This window comes from Sciurus carolinensis, chromosome 5 (genome assembly GCF_902686445.1).
Source record: "Sciurus carolinensis chromosome 5, mSciCar1.2, whole genome shotgun sequence".
Classification (NCBI taxonomy): Eukaryota; Metazoa; Chordata; class Mammalia; order Rodentia; family Sciuridae; genus Sciurus; species Sciurus carolinensis.
In genome coordinates, this window is record NC_062217.1 from 141,157,107 (window position 1) to 141,175,315 (window position 18,209).

The 18,209-nt window shown below is 43.0% G+C and overlaps 1 protein-coding gene across 4 annotated transcripts in view; it reads right to left on the reverse strand.

Moving 5' to 3' along the window:
- Myof (myoferlin) overlaps positions 1-18,209 on the reverse strand; it is a 150,488-nt gene that overhangs the window by 109,146 nt on the left and 23,133 nt on the right. For all 4 annotated transcript variants that reach the window (XM_047552796.1, XM_047552794.1, XM_047552795.1 and 1 more), the window contains exon 3: positions 17,528-17,619. In XM_047552796.1, coding sequence (XP_047408752.1) covers positions 17,528-17,619 — 92 coding nt within the window. The remainder of the gene's footprint in view (positions 1-17,527; positions 17,620-18,209) is intronic.

Here is an 18,209-nt window from a genome sequence, read left to right on the forward strand (position 1 = left end):
AAAATGGACAGAACACATCCCCAGGGAACTGGTCAACTGTAAAATTGTAACCCATGGAAGATTGTATGTGACGGGGAGGATGTAACCCGAAACATGAATGAAAATAGGGGAGTTGAAGAAGTTCGCTTTGTGGAAAGCAAGAGAGCCCAGGGGTGTGCTTTCATCTCAGTTGTGGATGCTGAAAAAGGAAAAAAGGAATAGTAAGAGTGTTTTCATGTTACTTAGACCTTGCTACCTTTGCAATGACTAATACAATGTAAATGTGATAGAACAGAAAACCATTAGCATTAAAACAGAAAATGAATATCAAGCCATTAAAGTGATAGAAGAGATTCTCCAAAAAAAAAAAAAAAAAAAAATCTAGGGTGAGGAAAACTGTAGTTGAGTATTTTTATGTCACTCTGGGCTTTGGGGCAAAATTAATAATCAGGAAAGTTTCATTTTGTGGAGAAATAACTTATCTTAAAATTTGTACAGTTTCTTTAAAAAAATCAGGAAGTGAAAGTTGATGCCAACACGGGCACAGAATGTTTCTGAAGTGACAAATATATATCCACTTTCTTCTCTCCAACTCAGACCTCAAAAGGAGGTCTAGATTGTAGAACTGGAGTCCGTAACCCAATCACATGCATCAGTGACTCCACAATATTAAGTGATTTCACTTTCTCTGAAGAGATCTATTTTATTGCACAAACCAGGAAATTGCTATGGAGCTATTTCACTCCATTTATCCAGCAATGTAGATCATTTCTTACGATTTCTTGGAAGAGTGCATGTTCTCATACAGAGCGCTACACACGATGCTCAACAACTATGACAGATTCTTGTCTCTTCTAATATTATAAGCACAGTCTGTGGTTAGCAGCAGAAAAGAAAAAAATTGTCTCCAGAGAAATGAAAGTGAATTTTTCATCCTTTTCAAGTCAATACAGAAATTAGATCTACTAGTCAATTTTGAGTATTTTTTAGATGAGTCTGTTCACTCAGTATATTGTTTAGAGTAATTTTTTCTCCTTGGTTGAATTGTTATTCCCCTGACATATTGAGGACAGTGGTCCATACCTTGCTCCATTGCCACCAGACAAAGCTATTCCTCCAACACAAAGTGAGAGCCCTAATATCTCTCCCTTGGCCCCACGGAGAGCTGAGAATTGCTTTCTATGCTTTTAGAATATTTCTATGGTATTAGAATAGAACAGTCACTTTGAGGACATAGCTCAGTGGTGGAGCACTTGCCTAGCAGTAACGAGGCACCACAAAAATAAAATAAAAGAGTCATGGGTTTGGCTAATTTAGCTTTAAAGAAGAAGGAAGCGTGAAAAGTCTATGTTTTAAAAAGTCATCTGGCTGTTGTCAAATGTCTCAATGAGATACTCTCCTTGAAAGACATGGAAACGAATGTGACTTTATTCCTCACAGTTGCGTGATTCATGGCCTAACTCTGATCAAGATAATGACCTTGCACAGTTGAACATGTACTGATTTGCTTCTGCTAAAGTCAAAATGACCTAAACCTCTATCAGCAGTAAATAAATCTTAGCATGAACCTTGTAGCGTGCTGAGACAATGTAGAAGTGGAAAGAGGCCTGGCCTGGGGTTGGACCAGTGTTCTCAACCTTGGCACTACTGACATTTTGAACCCATTAGTTTTTGTTGTTTTTGTTGTTGTTGTTGTTTGTTTGTTTGTTTTTGTTTTTTTCCCTGTGAGGAGCTATCCTGTGCTTTGTCACATTCAGCAGCACCCCTGGCCTCTACCCACTAAATGCTCATAGTGCCCCTGCCCAGCTGTGATCATCAACTAGCACGTTGCTGGTTGTCCCCTGGACAGCAAAACTGCCCCAGTTTGAGAATAATTACTGCTCTAGCCCTAACTCTGAGGCCTATCTGAGTCACTCACCCTTTTAAGCCCACTTCATTATTGGCAGACAAGTGGACGGAAGTAAGTAATTTTCAGCTCTAAAAGTCTGTTATATATGCCTCTATAGATGCTGTTCTTTTTATATGTCTACTTAGGGAATTATCTCATGTTAAATATTTCCTTTATCTTGAAGTTTTCCCTGTCTAACCCTAACCCTAACCCTAACTCCTAAACTGTGACGGGCAACCCTGAATGATAAGCAGGGTTTCTGCTTTCAAGAATATTGGCTGAGGCCTGGGTTGTGGCTCAGTGGTAGAGTACTTGCCTACCATGTGTGAAGCACCACATATCAATAAATGAATAAAATAAAACTAAAAAAATAAAATAAAAAAAAAAAAAAGAATATCAGCCTAAAACATTGTAAAACAAAACTAATTCACATAGCGTGTCAGGGGGAAAGGTTAGGCCAGTAACATAAATGTGGAACACAGTGAGTGTTGTGAGTGACAGCAGGGAATCGTGGGGCTTGTGGCTAAATGGAGAGAACAAGCTTACCTAAAACAGAGTCCATCTGCTGATTCTTTCTCATCCTGAATGGCTTCACACCCTCCCATCTGACTTAACCAGTATCTTCTGCTTTTGCTTTCTCATGAGAGAGTAGCAACAGATCACTGACCAGGAATGGAGTAAAGTAAAAAGAAGCCAATTATAAACTTTAACCTCAATTCCTTCTTTTAGAAATCTTTAGTCCCATTCTAAAAATCTGCTTTTTCATCATAAGACTCTGATGCTTTCATTGGTGGGGGGACATGTAAAAGAAACTAGATTTTATTTTATTTTTTTTCTGAAATAAAGCTGGTATGTTTAGATGGAAACTTGGAAAAACTATAATCCCAGAGATATTGTTACAGCGAGGCTGGGTTGAGAAAAAAGGGACAGTTATAACTTCTAAGAACTTTAATTGTGAGTCAAAAGAAACTTCCCCTCTGGGCAAGCCGGAGCTCTGCAGGAACTCCCAGGCAGGCTTGGCTAGGCCTATTTGCTGCTGCGTTGCCTGGATACAGAATATTGTGAAAAACTGGGAATGGTGACTTGGCCTCTTCCACAGGGGATTGGAACAGCTCAATCTGACCACAGCCAAATTCCTTTAAAGGAGGTGACACTGAACCAGGCGCCTTCTTTCTTTCATATTATTACTGCTATGAATGGGACAAAATGATGGTACAAGAGGAGTGGGGAAATTGCCCTGTATTTCATGGAAAAAAATCAGTCTCCCCCTGGACTACACCCCACACCAAAACAGGCAGACCAGGGCTCAAAAGGAAACTGCAGCGAAAGGCTCTTCAGCTCCCTGGCTTTACTTGTGGCATTAATCAGTTGCAGATGTATTTTAAAGAGAAGAAAAACACAGTCATGCTCCTTTTCCTTTCAGTCCATGAATGTCATATGACTTGGAGTTGGGTTTCTGTGTGACAGGGAACTAATCTCAAGCGATGGGAACAATGACTTGACAATCCTAACTCAGGTATTAGGATTGGGGGAATAAAAGAGTTTAATGGTAAACCAGTCGATTTAGTTTTTCAAGTGCTGGTTAAGAAATCCCTTGACTATTTTGTTCATCTTAAAATAGACAAAGTGTAGTTTGTTTAAAAAAGAGGAATGGAGAATGTCCTCCCATTAGCATTGGCGCAAACATGGAGAGCTGCATGCCTCTGTGATGAGTCAGGCCAGGCTGGCTGGGTTCTTAAGCAGGGGAGCTCACGTACACCAAGCCTTCTCTGCAGCCGGGACACAGCCCACACGGATTAATTACTGCAGGAGGGTTTACTGGAAATTCCTTCATGAAGAAAAGGAAAAATATGTTGGAGGCTGGAAAATAAACCACACATTGTGCTGTTCCTGCCTCCAGGGACTGTAGTAGAGGACCGTCTTGCTGTCCTCTGGAAGCTGAATTGAACAAAAAAAGTTCCCAAGCTGCCCCAGGTCCCGTGTGGAGAAACTGAAGACGCTGACCTCCCATGCTTTGAAGCACGGGCTCTTCGCAGGCTGAGCCTTTTCATTTTGGCCAGGCCTGTATGGCCCCGGGGTTCCAAGGCTGGGTCTCCAACTCCTGTCCCCACACTTATCCTTCTCCTGAGCCAGTTCATCAGGGTCCCCCCTATGGTCCCAAGCCAATAGGTGCAAGAGCCAAGCAGTCCCCTTAATGTGAACCAGAATCAGACTAGTAGGAAAGGCAGGGGCAGATCCTTTGCTTGACCAGACTTTAGTCAGCCTCCCGAACCTTCTCCCGTATACTTCCTTATAAAGTGCCTTTTAGCCAAGAACCCTGCTAAGTCAGTTTAGCAACTCCGTATCTGATCGGATTCTTCATCTTCCACCATCCCCCATGTGACATCTGATCACCCTGGCCTGCCTTCAGCAAGAATCCTGTTAGGTTGGTTTAGCTAGAATCCCCCTTATCCCTGATGTTTCCTCTTAGAAATTTTCCACCCCCCAGTTCCTACCCTGTTCCTTGCACAGGCTGTCTGTGAAGTGGAGCCCAGTCTCTCTCTCCTCTCTCTCTCTCTGCAAGACCTGGTTGCAGTGGTCCCTCTGACTGTGGCAATGGTCCTGGATAAAGTTTTCCTTACCATGCTTTAATGAGTGTCACTGAACAATCTTTTCTTTAACAGAGCCAAGTCAGCAAATAACACTGCAAGAATCCCTTGCCAAGGCAAAAGCCCCTCTAAGAGCATCTGCCCATGTCTCCCATCCACTCGCACCTCCCAGACCCCTGGCCCACCCTTGTCAGCCTCTGGATTATCTCCTGAGCTCTTTCTCAGAATGTGCCTCCCTGCAGCAGCAACACCTCGGTCTTTGCAGGTTCCCAGGACCCTGAGCCAGACATTTTCCTTCGACAATTCTTATACAGTCTGAGAAACAATGGTCTAGACCAGTAACTTCCATCGGGAGTCTGAGGAAGGAGGAGGGTGAGTGCAGGGCTGGGGGAAGAGAAGGCGGCTGGCAAAGCAGGATCAGGGAACAGGGGGCACGGGGGGTTCTGAAAACATCCAATGTGATAATGCAGGTTCTCATTTGAGAAATGTGCATAGAAAGCCAACCATTTAACATAACGAACAGAACACTAGGATTGTGGGAGAACCTGGAGCATTCTTTCCCGTTCATTAAAAGGGGAGTATGGGTTTTAAACAACAGAGAAACACTGGTCCTCAAAAGTTCCCAAACCTTGCTGTGCACAAGCCTCCCCTATCCTTTTAACAAACTCCATTTCCTGGTTTTAGCAGCATGGACCTAGCCCAAAGGTCATGGCAGTACTGGCCCAGTGTCTGCTCTCCTTTCCCCTGCCTGTCCTGCCACAAGCCACATCTTTTTAACGTGGGATGATGGAAGGCCAGGTCTCCCCACCAGAGAGCCCCCAGTCCAGTAAAGTATCCACGTGGTGGGCGTCAGTTACCGGGTGGCTGTAAGGAACAGGTTGACCAGCCTAATGCCTGGTAGCTTAAAGACACTCAGTGTCACTGTTGAACCCAGGGGTGCTTTCCCACTGAGGTACATCCCAGCCCTTTTTACTTTTTATTTTGAGACAAGCTTTTGCTAAGCTGCTGAGGCTGAGCTAGAGCTGGCAATCCTCCTGCCTCAGCCTCCCGAGTGGCTGGAATTACAGGAGAGCGCCGCTGCACCTGGCTCAATATTTTGTAAATAAAAGGACTATACCCTGCTAATTTTCTTATTTCCGTGTGACTGATTCCCCTGTCCACTCAGGCTCAACGGTCTGAATCCATGCTTGCCCACTCAGATGGGTCAGTAGAGTTCTCTGGGTCTGACTCCATCCAACTCCTTCAACCATTATAATCACAGTCATAGCTTTTCCTTCATTGGAGCATTTATTTATTCATTCATGCCCCTGTGGCTTATAAGGTAAGGGGGACCACACAGCAGAGTGACTCTGAACCTGGAGGTAGGCAGACCTGACCAGCTCCGCGTCGTCTTGTGCTGTATGGGATCTGCCCGGGTCCCCTTGGCTGAGCTTTAGTCTCCTTGTCTGTAAATGCTGACAGTGTCAGCTCCTACCTGGTGGCGCTGTTATAAGGGCTAAAAGGATAATTCTTTTATTATTTCTTCCGACATCATTCTAGAAAAGAGAATTTCAAAGAAGCTTAGAAGGATGTGGCTCAGGCCAGTACTTGCAGGGAAAGCTGGTCTGAACACAGGTCCAGCCCCAGCTACAGGGGGCTCATCATGCAGGGGGCGGGCGAGTAGGAACGAACACGCAAGAACCCTTTGTCACTGCCCACCTCCACTCCTGTACAAGTGCTGTGCAAAGTTCTTCAAACCAGCCCTTTCTCTTTCCCATTACAGATAGCCTCCTTCCTATGCTGAGGCCACGGGTACCACAAATCTGTCTGGGAGGAAACTTTTATTTCCAGAGTTAGACAGAGGCAAACTTCAGCTGCAGTGGAAAACTCATGAAATCCAATGTAGTGGAATCTGAATAAAGTTTTTGAATCCAGAGGTCTCATAAAATGAGAGGTTTCATTACAGAAGAACCCCCAAAACCAATCCTTATATGAAAACCCTAACAGCACACACTCGCCTTACCCTGTCATTTTCTTTCTTTGTACCCTGCTTTACTTTCTTTCTACCACTCATCACCATCTGGTATTACTAGATGTGTAGTTATTTGGTGATTATCTCTTCCCAAATACATGTTAGTTCCATGAAAGGCACAGGGCTCCCCCAGTGAGTGCCCAAAGCTATTTCTGACCCAGAGTAGGCATTAGTATATATTTATATGATGAATAAATGAATTGATATGTCACTGAAGACAGTCCAATGACCTTGCAAATTATTTGTGCGTTATAAAGCTTCTTCTCCTAGAGGCTAGAGATAGAACTCAGTGGCAGAGTGCCTGCCTAGCACATGCAAGGCCTGGGTTTAATTCCCAGTACTGCAAAAAATAAAACAAAAAACCTATGTAGCTGGGTATGGTGGTGCACACCTGTAAGGAGGATCTCAAGTTCAAAGCCAGACTTAGCAACTTAACGAGACCCAAACCAACTTAGTGAGACCCTGTCTCAAAACAAATAAAAAGGGTGTGGTTCAGTGGTTAAGTGCCCCTAGGTTCAATCCCCGGACCTGAAAAAAATAAAGCTTCCTCTCCTAAGAGATCATCTTCCAAAGAGCAATGCGAAGAGAATTTCAGTCTTGTTGTTAGGAAATTCCTTTCTCTTTCCCTGGGCATCTTTCTCTGGGCATGTGGTCCATCCTTGCTCACTCACAAGACTGGAACAGATGCCCCAGGACTTCAGCTCCTTAACTGGGGGCTCCCCAGGTACTGCAAAGTACAGCCTCTGCAGCATCCAGAGACATCCAGCCCTAAGTAACCACGATCTTTCCGTAGTTTTGTTGCTCTGCTACAGATATGGAACTAAAGAGAAATCAGAACTGAGAATTCTGCTGTACGGTAACATCCGCTTCTGATTAAGGTTTCTACACAGACTTCTAGCTACTCCAGTCAGAAAAGCAGTCATGCCACCTCCCCACACCCGAGAGAGAAAGGGGACATCTAAATAAACCCCACTGTCATGTGGACACATGGCAAAGTCTCAGAACTAGGAGGAATAACAGTGGAAAAAGCTGGAAGACAGATCTACAGATACTCCGCCCTGGCAAGCTAATTTCATTCTCAACCACACTCATTGTGTTTTCTCTAATTTAAAAAAAAAAAAAAAAAAAAAAAAAACTTGACCCAGGCAGTTAGCATATTTCACAATCTAATCTTTTCCTTTCACTTTCTAATTCATAGCCCCCTAATTGCTACATATGTCTGTGTATGTGTGTGTGTGTGTGTGTGTGTGTGTGTGTGTGTGTTTATTATGCTGTCCTCTCACATTCTAGCACACTGGTCCACAACCTTAACACACACACATCACACACACACACACACACACACGCACACGCACACACACACACACACACACATCACACACACACACACACACACACACACACACATCACATCACATCACACCCACAGAACAAATCCTGGAGGCTCTGGGCTCTGTGTAAGATGATTTGAATATACATTAATTCCATGATCTTCCCTTATAGAGCTAAGTGACCTTACCCAATTTGGCGTATCTCTCTGAGCCATATTTTTCTTATCTATAAGTTGGGGATAGACTGACTGAGAGTTGTAATAAAGATGAAATGTGGTTATGTGAAGAACAGTTTTAGCACAATCTCTCCCACTTAGTAAACCCACAAAAGCGTTCGCTATTATGTTTCCATCAGGAAATTGAAATGTTTCCTTAATTATATTAGATGTGCCCTTTTGTCTAGATTTTATTGAGGAAGTATTTTATTCCCCATTAAAAAGATGAAGAGACTTGCCAAGACTCACCCAGCCAGTAAGTAGCAGAACTAACATCCAACCTAATCTCAGCATCAACAGATGGACCCTTGCCCATGCCTGTTATGCAGAACTTGGATAATTTTCTTTGTAGGTGTATTAAGGTTTCTGTTATCTCCTTCTTACACACAATATAGCAGAACAGATGTCTTGCATGGTGTCTTAGATTCAGATATTGTTGCTGACTTCTCTGCATGTGGGTGTGGATGCCTGGGATGGTGGTTTTGCGTGCACAAGCACAAACATGTGGCAGGAAAGAATACTAGAAATGCAAACTCTTAGAGAGCTAATCATGGTCATTTTATCTCAGACATTATAATTTTCATCTCCATTAGTTCAGTTTGGAACTTTCCTGTATCTTCCACGTCTCATGCTCAAGCACTTAAATCTGTGAAATATAATACACTGCTCATTGTCCACGCCTACTAATGTTATCTTCCATGCCATTTCAGGAATTTCAGGTCAGTTTCTATTGCCTTTTTTTCTTTTTCCCCTCCATATTACTAAGGTAAAATCCTTCTCCATGAATTACGAGGTTTTTCCACTCTGAGTGGTGGGAACATAAACTATTCCTAGTCCTGTGTGAGTCCCCAGGACGATGCTGTTTGCCTCTTGGCAGGTGGCTCTTTCCCCTGTATCAATAGTTTCCTCACTGATCAGCCCTCAGCTGAAGAGTCAAGGGGAATTTGCTGCCAATCTCTGGAGAGCTCTGTTTCTCTGTTTCTTTCTCTCTCTATCTCTCTCTCTCTCGCTCGCTCTCTCTCTCTCTCTCTCGCTCTCTTGCTTTGTGTCTGGATGTCTCTGTCCCTCTGTCCCCCTCTCTGTCTGTTGCCCTTTCCTCTTGGTCCCTGAGTCACCTTGGCATCTCTAGGCTCCCACCTGCATCTCTCCAGCCCTGGGAGACAATTAGGGTCTGCCTGGGACTCTCTCCCGCACTGTGGCTCAGGAATGGGTCTCCCTAGGCATTCAACTGGCACTCAAGGCTCTCCTCATTTGCTTCCCCTCTCTTAGGAGCATATCTCTTAGATATTGCTGTCCTGTGTCAGTGATATCTGAAAACTACTGCATTTGGGCTAGTTTTTCAGTTGTCAAGAGGGCGAGTAAATCTTATCCCCCTTTTGTCATCCTAGCATAAGCGGAACTGCTACACTATGGTGGTCATTTTATGACTGAGACTTCTGAGGCCTGGGGAGATGAAGTAACTTGCCCAAGGTCACTTGTGCATGCTCAGTAGAGCTGGGTCTCTAAACAGCCTCTGCCTGACTCCAGAATACCACCGTGCCGCTCTACCACCCTCCTGGGAGCTTGGTGTTATTGCACATCTCTCTACCAAATGACAGACATTTGCTTGTTGCTTAAACCCAAGCTGGAATCAGAACTGTTCCAGAGAGCTGACGAGGGCAAATTCCACAGAAGTTGCTCTTTACCAGTGGGCTAACATGATGGCCATAGGGTGATTTTTTTCCTTGTTAGAATTTGTTTTTGTTTTTTAATTTGTCCTGATTAATTATACATGATGTAAAATGCATTTTGCAACATCTTACATAAATAGAGTATAACTTCTCATTCTTCTGGTGGTACATGATGTAGGATCACACAGTTGTGTAGTGACATGTATATAGGGTATTAATGTCCAATTCATCTGTCCTTCCTACCCCCACACCCCCTCCCCTCCCTTCTTCCCCTTTACCTAATCTAAAGTAACTCTATTCTTCCCTAGCACACTCCCCCATTGTGAATTAGCATCTGCATATCAGAGAAAAGATGCGTCCTTTGGTTTTTTGGGATTAGCTTATTTTACTTAGCATGATATTCTCCGGTTCCATCCATTTACCTGCAAATGCCATAATTTCTTTCTTCTTTAACCTAAGTAATAGTCCATTGTGTATGTATATCACATTTTCTTTAGCCATCCATCTGTTGAAGGGAACCTAGTTTGGTTCCATAGTTTAGCTAGTGTGAGTTGAGCCGCTATAAATATTGATATGTATGCTGATTTTAAGTCCTTTGGGTATAAACCGAGGAGTGAGATAGCTAGGTCAAATGGTGGTTCCATTCCAAGTTTTCTGAGGAATCTCCAGAGTGGTTACACAAATTTGCAATCCCATCAGCCAGGTATGAGTGTACCTTTTCCCCCACATCCTTGACAACATTTATTGTTGCTTGCATCCTTGATAATTGCCATTCTGACTGGAGTGAGATGAAATCTTAGAGTAGTTTTGATTTGCATTTCTCTAATTGCTAGAGATGTTGAAGATTTTTTCATATATTTGTTGACTGATCATATTTCTTCTTCTGTGAAGTATCTGTTCAGTTCCTTGGCCCATTTATTGATTGGGTTATTTGTGTTTTTGGTATTAAGTTTTTTGAGTTCTTTAGATATCCTGGAGATTAATGGCTCTTTCTGAGGTGCATGTGGTAAAACTTTTCTCCGTAGGGTGATTTTTAAATGTTAAATAAATAGAGCATTTTTTCATTCATTCATTCAACAAACATTTACCAAGAGACTCCCATATGCCAGGCCCTGCACTCAGGGTTGGTGGCACAGCACTGAGCAACAAGGGTATGGAGTTTATTGTCCAGCAAAGCGGGCAGATGAAGTAACTGGATAAGAACATTGCAGCATCAACACTGAGCTGGGTACAGAAGTGCAGACCAACATACTCTGAGCACTTGTCTCAGCCCCAGCCCCAACCCTAACATCCAACTGCCCAGAGACTCCTGTGCTCATTAGAGCTTCACAAGAAGGGTTCTGAAGAAATAAAACAGGGCATGAGATGGACAGTGACCAGGAGGGACTATTCTGGGCCGGGTGATCAGAGATGCTAAGGCCAAGTGACAAAATTTTATATCTACTGCAGTATGAGGGAAAGGACACCACATCAAGAGGGGACAGCTCATGCAGAAACCCTGCTCGGTGCCTCTTTTCTTCCCCTGAACAGGCACAAATGTGTACGCATTGTGTGTGCAACACACACATACTTGTAAGTTCACTTCACTCCTACAAGTCCAGCCTCCTGAAGGTGGTCTTCTTGAGGAACTCAAGTGGGTTGCTTCAGGGCCAGAATGCCAAGGTATCAGAGTCCCAGCCTCAATTCCCTGAGCCTCAAGTCTCCTCTCCACTTCTCAAAGTCATTGTGAAATTAAATGAGATGAGATGTAAACTCTCAACAAATCATGTCCATTGTAGAATATGAAGCATATGTGACTTCCTATTCAACAGAACAAAAATTTTACGGATTTTATCTGGAGAAGAACCTACAAAAGCTGCCAATACTCTGATATTAACAGCTTTTTCTTTTTTTCAAAATTAGGAAGAAAACAACTTCCATTTTAGCAAAGAAATCATTGATCCTTTGATGTATATTTTGGTTCCTATTGGTGCTCAAAGGCCTCTAGTATAACCTAAGAAAAGAGTATGGGCCTAATGCGACAAATGGGCTAAGGAAATGAATAGACACTTCACAGAAGAAGATCTACAAGCAATCAACAAACATATGGAAAAATGTTCAACATCTCTAGTAATAAGAGAAATGCAAATCAAAACCACCCTAAGATTCCATCTCATCCCAATTAGAATGGCGATTATCAAGAATACAAGCAACAACAGGTGTTGGTGAGGATGTGGGGAGAAAGGTACACTCATACATTGCTGGTGGGGCTGCAAATTAGTGCAGCCACTCTGGAAAGCAGTGTGGAGATTCCTTAGAAAACTTGAAATGGAACCATCATTTGACCCAGCTATCCCATTCCTTGGCCTATACCCAAAGGACTTAAAATCAGCATACTACAGAAATACAGCCACATCAATGTTCATAGCTGCTCAGTTCACAATAGCCAGAATGTGGAACCAACCTAGATGTCCTTCAGTTGATGAATGGATAAAGAAAATGTGGTATATATATACAATGGAATATTACTCAGCCATAAAGAATGATAAAATTATGGCATTTGTAGGCAAATGGATGAAATTGAAGAATATCATGCTAAGTGGGATAAGCCAATCTCAAAAAACCAAAGGACGAATGATATCGCTAATAAGTGGATGATGACACATAATGGGGGGTGGGAGGGGTTAGTGTTAGGGTTAGAGTTAGGTTTAGGGAGGGGGGCAAGAATGGAGGAAGGAAGGACTGTATAGAGGGAAAAGAGGGGTGGGAGGGAAAAAATAACAGAATGAATCAAACAACATTACCCTATGTAAATTTATGATTACACAAATGGTACGCCTTTACTTCATGTACAAACAACATGTATCCCATTTGTTTACAATAAAAAAAAAAAAGAAAGAGAGAGTATGGGCCTGAACATGAACAAGCTGATGGACACATACCCTGCGGTATGATTGCGAACAGGTTACTAAATCTCTCTGAGGAAAAACAGACCCGTTTTGTAGGTGAGTGTGAAGATCAAGTGGGAGAATGAATTCATATGTTAGTCTAAGGGACAGCCTTATCTGCTCAGGGAACTCTCATTCTTCAGTCACTGGGAAAATCCTTGCACTCTGACATTACAGCTAAAAATGTCATTTTTGTCTCTCATGTGATCAAGAAGCTGCTCTGACTCTTCCGTCACCCTCCTTCAGTCTGCAAGGCTGCCTGGATGACCCTGATGTGAGGGACTGCAGTGGTGGCACTGGACAACCCACCCGGCTCCCAGCACCTGAGAAGGGGCAGTCCTGCTGCACCAGGGCTGTGAATGCTGGGACCACCTGGGACCCGTCTGTCCAAGGTGCGGCTTTGGCGCACAGGCCAACCCAGGCCACTGGCGCCGTTCGCTGACAGGCAAACAGATGCCAAGAGAGAAATGTTTGCAGCTGCCAGTCTCCATGGCAACAGGCAAGCCGGCAGGCAGGACATTCCTTAAACTGGAAGAAAAATGCTCTACCCCCACCCTGGGCTTCCAGGCAACAGAAGCATTCCCACACTGGACAGTCCACAGAAGCCTCAAGGCCAAATCTTCAGCAGAAAAGCCAAGAAGACAATCTGGGGCCAAAGACCAAAATGCATACATATTTCAAACATATGTCTTATTCCTAGAGGGTTTTCTTTTTTCTAAAATGTACAGGTAATTTGGCCAAGGTCTGTGTAGAGTTCAGTTGGTGGAAACAATGCCCCTCTGATAATGGGGGCACACTGTTTGGTACAGAAGGGCAGAGGTGACAGAGCAATAATACCCTCATGCCCTGCCGGGCACAGAGCTGACTCGGGGCCAGCCTTCCACTATTCAGTGAAATCTGCAGCACAACCAAGAACACATCTCTGAGCTCAAAACTCCTGCCCCAGTGACCTTGCCACAGGGCCTACAGGTCCTGTTTTGCTCAGTCTTCCAGGTAAGTGCCTGGCTTCAGTCCAAAGGCCAGTGTTTGTGGGAAGATTGCACAATTCACAATTAGCAACCACTGCACCTTCACTGGGGTTGGTTTCTCAGCACCTTAAACCAGGACCTTGAAGGCAGAGCCACAGGGCAGGTGAGCTTTTCTGGGAAAGAGTGTGTCAGAGAGCGCTGGGCACGGCTCAGGAGGCAGGCTGAGCAGGTACCCCGGAGGAAGCCCTGGAAAATAAGGACACTGGGTGCCCGGGAAAAATCAGCTGGAGGAAGAGAGGGTGGGGAGGGAAAGATTGAAAGAGTGATGCAGATCTACTTCATATTTTGCCTAGAATTTACCTTTTTCTATGACACCTAAACATTCCTCTCTCATCATAACACCATAGTGACCACATATGCTCAGCAGACACCATGACTCCAAGATGCACAGAGTCCTAAACTTTAGAAGGACCCTCTTACAACAGAACCCATAGCATTTTTTGTTGTTGTTCAGAATTAGAAAAATGTCCAGGTTCAGATCAACTGCACATCAGCTCTTTCTGCAGAAAGCACATGACCCCTGAAATGGTGCCAGGGTGAGTTCAGACTGGGGTTTCTTCTCTCCCCTCGTTCTATCAGCCCAGGGCCCCACTGTTTTCATATGTATTTGTAAAATAAATACATAACAGGCTCCCAGTATTATTTTCCCTTGTTCCTAACTGGTTCCTATATCCAGTCTCTAAACACAAGGCCCAAATGATCATTTAAAAATATAAGTCAGATCATACTCAAAACCCTTTAATGAATTCCCAATTCCCATTCCACTGAGAATGAAATCCAAAGCCCATGCTAGGTTCACAAAGCCATGGATGTCACAGCTTTGCTGACCTCTTATCCTCCCCCGACTCCGCCCCTTCCTGTTCATTGCTCTCCAACTTGACTGGACTCTTCAAGTCTCTTAAACACCTTCCTGCCTCCGGGCCTTTGTACTTGCCATTCTCTCTACCTGGAATGTTCTTTTCCTCCAGAGAGCAGCACAGCTCATTCTTTCATTTTAGGTCTCTGCTCAACTCTTACCTTGTCACCACTTCATATAAAATAGCATCTCCCCTGGTCCCCAACCCTCAACCACTCTCTAATCTTTCACTCTGCTTTATTCTTCCTTGTATATAACAGCTTCCTCCTAAACTCATAGCACTTCACAGTGTACCTGACTCATTGCATATTTGTGCATTTGTTTGTTTTCTGTCTCTCCCTCAAATGTGAACTGATAGGAAAGCAAGGACTTAGCTAGAGACAGATGGTAGCTGGGAGGCAGCCCATCAGATTCTACTACCATGTTAAAATAGGCACAAAGTGATGGAGGCCTCAATCAGACTGCCAGCTATGGGCAGGGATAAAAACACATGGCACAGATCACAGAAAGAAGAAAACATAAGATTTGGAAACATATTGGACAAGAAGTAAAAGGGAGAGGATCCAGAGAGGTCTGAGTTTTGAGACCCATGGTATGAACTATCCAGTCCAATATGGTGGCCTCCAACCACATGGCTATGCAGAACTTGAAGTATGGTTTGTCCAAATTGGACATGCTATAAGTGTACTAGATTTCAAAGATTTAATAAGGAAGAGAAAGCACGTAAAATATCTTGGATGATTTTAAAAATATGGATACATGCTGAAATGATAACATTTTGGATATACTGGGTTAAAAATATTAGGGTCTGGGGCTGTAGCTCAGTGATGGAGTGCTTGCTTAGCATGGGTGAGACCCTGGGTTCCATCCCTAGTACCACAAAAACAAACAAACAAAAATTAGTATTAATTTCACCGGTTTTCATTTTACTTTTACCAATGTGACTACCAGAGAATTTTAAGTTGCATATGCACCCTGCCCTATATTTCTATTGGAGAGGGCTGGCCTACAATATCAACAGTGGTTCCATTTTCAGAAAAAGGAAAGCAAAGAAGAGAAAGGAATATTATTAGTAACAATTACAAGGTACTGTGAGGCTCTAGTGCCCACTTTAAAATGCGGGAAATAAAACTGTCTTCTGAGATTTGGGGTGGGAGTTTTAAAAAATCACATAATGGTTCAAAGCTAAGATGTGCAATATAACCTTAAAAAGCTAGAGTGATTTTCATTCTAAGACTAACGGGACCAGAATTTGCTAGAATGTATTTACATAGTTTAAGGGAAAAAACTGCATCAGCCACAAGGGGCATTGGTTGGCCACAGAGCACAAATGAAAGGATCACATCAAAGATGAACATGGCAGTTTCTATCAGTGTACTGTCCAGGGTGCTGATGTCTGCCCAGGCTAAGTCTGACACCCTTGAGTGGAAGACCCCAATGACTGGGTGACCATCTAATTTAATGTTCAAACCAAGTCGCTATTGACAGCAAAAGGGGTATTATTAATCCTTGAACTGGGACAGCAACCAGGACTGTCCCAAACAAATCAGAGCATATGGTCGCTCTACCTCAACTAACTCATCCTAGTTTATTGCTCTCATTGTAGCCTTCTGATTGTACCACATGTGCCTGAGCTAAGACATGCATTTTTAAATGCACTAATTATAAAAAACTGAAATGCTTCTTACAATTGATGTGGGCATCCCACTCCTCGGTATGAGCATACTGCAGTAACACAGCCACATCAATGTTTATAGCAGCTCAATTCACAATAGCTAGATTGTGGAACCAACCTAGATGTCCTTCAATAGATGAATGGATAAAGAAACTGTGGTATATATACACAATGGAATATTATTCAGTCATAAAGAAGAATACTTTGGCATTTGTAGATAAATGGATGAAATTAGAGAATATCATGCTAAGTGAATAAGCCAAGCCCAAAAAACTAAAGGCTGAATGTTTTGCCTAAGTGGATGATGATACATAATGGGGGTGGGGGGGTGGAGGGTAAGAGAAGAATGAAGGAACTTTATATTACGTAGAGGGAAATGAGGTGGGAGGGGGCAGGGGCATGAAAGATGGTGGAATGAGACAGACATCATTACCCTGTGTACATGATGATACATGAATGATTACGTGAATGGTGTGAATCTACATCGTGCACAACCATAGAAACGAAAAGTTGTATCCCATTTGTGCACAATGAATCAAAATGCAGTCTGTATACATAAAAAAGAATAAATTTTAAAAATAAATAAATATTAGGTCTTTTTTCTCTTCGCAAACCCATTATTAATTAAATAGCACATATTATGAACAATGACATCTTTCAATCAAGAGTAATCTAGCTCATCATGTAGTATGGCTTGAAAAAAATGAATCAGAGGACAGCCATGCCCACCCATCAGGCAATTGATTTCCATTATAAGATAACGAGTGGGTATTCTGGTTTTAAAGTATTAGTTCCTTGGGAACTTGGTTAGTTTGAGTTGGTAATAAGACTAGGTTCTGAGTCTACATGACCAAAGTCCAGCTCCAGGACTGGTTTAAGTTTACTGAGGTCATTCTGTCTCCTGGGGACCAGTGTTGGAACTCCTGCCCAACTTTACCCAGAGAACAATCCTTGGTGTCACCCTGGGCACCACAATGACCACTCCCATATGAATCTGAAAGATACAGTATGAAGATGTATATAGGCCACACATAATCAGAAAAAGGAAGGATTCGTGTTGTGTCCAGTATAGCCACAGCTCGGATAAACAACCAGAAGCGAGAAGTGACTATGTACAGTTAACCAAGAAGTTGCAGATAGACTCGTGGTGGCTCCGTGTTTGCAGACTCTTTGAAATACTGCCATCATTGGAAAAAAGTGCTGTGATTGATTAACCACATCCGATATTGGTTCCTTAGGGAGTAGGAGCATAGAATTAAAGCACTGTTACATTGGAAGTATTATCAAGTGTGATTGTCAACAAAATAAACAATAGTGACTTGATATGTGGCATGAGAAAAACTGCTGAAAGTAACTTACTTATTTTGTCCAATTGTCTCAAAATCTTTCACAACGATCCCAAGGGAAGATGAAAAGTCCAGTGGTACACCCCTCAGGTCAAACTCCAAAATCTGTTCACATAAAGGTTATGAAAATAGGCTGTTAAGAGGATCAAAGAACATAATAAGATGCACAGTACTGCCTGTTGGGGTGAAATTTTCACCCATGACAGGCTCTTGGACTTAATTCTACGGTTAGGTAGAAACTATTAAATTCTACCCCTGGAAGCTGCTGAGGGGTGTGAGACCCAGCCTAGCCTTTGACTCAGAGAACCTGCAGGCAGCCCCAACTTTCCCATCTCCCCAGTTCTGTGGCTTTAGACAGGTCACTGAACCTTTGACTCATGGTCAGAACTGGACTGGATGCCTACCAGAGCTGTTGCAAGAATAAAATGAAATGTTACCTGTGAAAATACTTCCTTCAGTACTTATTTTTAAGTGATCTGCTCTTCTTAATTATATCACTATCACACAAAGAAGATGAATAGTCTAAGAAAACATTTTCTAACATGCGTCGGCCCCTTACTTAAAGTTCCACTGTGGTCAATAATGTAGTCAAATGACCTTTCCAAGTTTCCTGGTTTTAATGCAATGCATTGCTTTCTAATAAAAGTGCAAAGAAAATCAGGAGAGCACCTTCAATGCCTCTGATTGGCTGGGTA